The sequence below is a fragment of the Montipora foliosa genome, chromosome 9, assembly GCF_036669935.1.
Source record: "Montipora foliosa isolate CH-2021 chromosome 9, ASM3666993v2, whole genome shotgun sequence".
In the NCBI taxonomy this organism is placed as follows: domain Eukaryota; kingdom Metazoa; phylum Cnidaria; class Anthozoa; order Scleractinia; family Acroporidae; genus Montipora; species Montipora foliosa.
The window spans coordinates 20168859-20171358 of record NC_090877.1 but is presented as its reverse complement, the minus strand read 5'-3'; the positions used below and the strand labels follow the sequence as shown (position 1 = coordinate 20171358).

Here is a 2500-nt window from a genome sequence, read left to right as displayed (position 1 = left end):
TGTCATGGGATCACCAGGAAGGAGTGGAAAGCAAGGCAGCATGGGACTGACAGGGCCAAAGGGAGAAACTGGACCGAAAGGACAGAAAGGAGGAACAGGAACCACAGGTATGTTGGCAGCCATAGGAGAGCTTAGTGAATCGATTGCTACTCCTACTACATCGCGGGTGATTTTTGTTTAGTTAAAATCTCAACTGTTTCTTTGCTAATCATTTTGTTTGTTTTTCGTATTAAAGAATGCGAACTGATCTTTGTTCATTTTGAAAAAGCTACCCTCGGCATATGGCCTCGGACATCATTTGCAAGACCTCGGTCACAGTTTTTTTGTTATACGGACCTCTCAGCAGGCAAATAACATATATTTATTTAACAAATAAAAGAGCCCTCACTGTGATCTGTTCTGTTGTAAAGCACGCAGGAAGCCGATAGAGCTACTTCTACTTTTTGAGTGCTCTATTCGCTTCCTAAGTCATTTAAACAGAACAGATCACAGGCGAGGAATCTCCTTTCTTTGTTTTATGATGAAGCAAATCTTAATTTTCTCGTGCAATCGTCTAACTGTTTCCCAGATCCCACGAGTGGCGTCAGCAGCGCATCTGTACTCTCACAAAGTACGCTAGTAGTATACATAATTAGCGTTCTGGGGCGGGTCGAGCTGTACGTGGAGCTGTGGAGCCGTAAAGCTCCATGGCCTAAGCCCTAACCCTAACCCTAAATCCTGACGAACGAACTAACCCCAACTCAGTTTTCATTCTTAAACTGCAATCAGTGGGTTAAACAGCACTACTCTCGCATCCTACTTCGTTTTTGCCACGGACCATGTGCCTCCGTGCTTTAAGTTTCTTTTCATAGCGTTTACTTGCTTTTTAAAAAAACGAGCAGGGGTTTTTATCGGGTATTCGATATTTTGTCAAAATTTAACCGATTGCTCCGGATAAAGGAGAGCGTCCCAAAGCTTCCAGTTTACTAGTTATTTTAATTGAACCTTCATCTTTAAAATAATACCGGATAGAATTATCGACCTTTTCTTGTATAGGAAATCCCAAGGAACACAGTTAGCCCCTTTGACCCACTTGGCGAAAAATGCGATTTAAGCCAAATCTCAAAAGTGGCTCACATTTACTGGGTCTCGTGCATATCATTGTGTAGTTCCATCCTTCAGCTACTGAATTGTGTGAAACGTTTTGGCGGCCATTCAGTTTCGGTCTAGGGGTGAGTGGTGGAACGTGCTCTACCCGGCCATTTCGTCAGCGTTTCTCTATCGCGAATGTCGAGAAGGGATTATCAGAATAGAAAGCGAGAAATCGGATATATGCCACTCGAAAATTGTCCATTCCTAAAGACTGCATACTTTCAATCATTATTTTCCATATGGCTATGGTTTTAACCCAACGGAGAAGGAAGACAAGGCGGTGAACGTGGACTTATTTACTGTCCACCATGTTTTTGGAGAGATTTGTGGAAGGCATGGAATCCGGAATACGGAATGCGGGAATCTTACAAATACTCACCTGTTACAGTATTCCTTTTTTATTTGTCGAAAATCACATTTACAATATTCGCATTTACAATATTTTTTTTCATCTCTCGCTTTTATTTATAGGATATTAAGCAGGAAGTCTCAGAAGTCTTCTTAGTCTTATCTAGGCCAAGGGGATTCCCAATGGAGACTTTCGCTGCTATTGAAAGGTGTCTCAATCCAAATATTGAGATACCTGAAACTGATAAACTATGATTCAAGGAAAATAAAGAATACGCGTAGAAACTCGCTGAACAGTCCGTATGAGAAGTGTCAATACATCATTTCAAGCTTATTATTCCCTTGATCAATTATTTTTTTAAAATAAACAAACATGAAAGCATCTCATTAGTCACCTTTTTTGCTTGCCAAAAATAAACATAACTTTATCTTACATTTGGAAAACTAAAGAATGAAGTTTTTCTTCTATTTTATATAAATCTTCCATCAGTACTATCACAATATCTTTCTGAACAGAAACACATCTATGTTTTGAATACGGACTTCAAAATTTAAAAGCAGGTTATACATAATGATTCACGAAAGGCTGTTCGTCTTAGCATCAAAGAACTGTTAGGAACTTGGGGTTAGGCTAGATATTCCTTCAAGAGGCGCTTGATACAAACTCTTTCTTCAGCATGCTTAGCCCTGGCTTTACCAAGTCTCTACAGTGCCTGGCATCGGCTAACTTCGTTTTATCAAGCTGTTTGTTGATAATCTGATTGACAAGCTCTTTCTTTAGAAAAATATGTAATTACAAAATAAAAGTTTGCTAAGACGAAGTGTTTTTTTTTCAAATATCAATTTAAACATCTTGTTGGTTTGTTCAAAAGGCGGATACTTACAACATCATAGGAACAATCCTATAGAACTGTTCAGTCACGAAGTTTTCTAGCTATTATATTCTGACTTGCGACAGTTTATCTCGGCTTTACGGCTTAGTTTATTTCTCTGCTGAACGTGTGCAAGAACACTCTTCGAG

The 2500-nt window shown here is 39.3% G+C and overlaps 1 protein-coding gene across 1 annotated transcript in view; it reads left to right on the top strand.

The window, feature by feature from the left end:
- LOC137970754 (uncharacterized) overlaps nucleotides 1–2500 on the top strand; it is an 82847-nt gene that overhangs the window by 11134 nt on the left and 69213 nt on the right. Inside the window, exon 2 of the mRNA XM_068817315.1 lies at nucleotides 1–107. This exon is cut by the window's left edge and continues 649 nt beyond it. Coding sequence (XP_068673416.1) covers nucleotides 1–107 — 107 coding nt within the window. The remainder of the gene's footprint in view (nucleotides 108–2500) is intronic.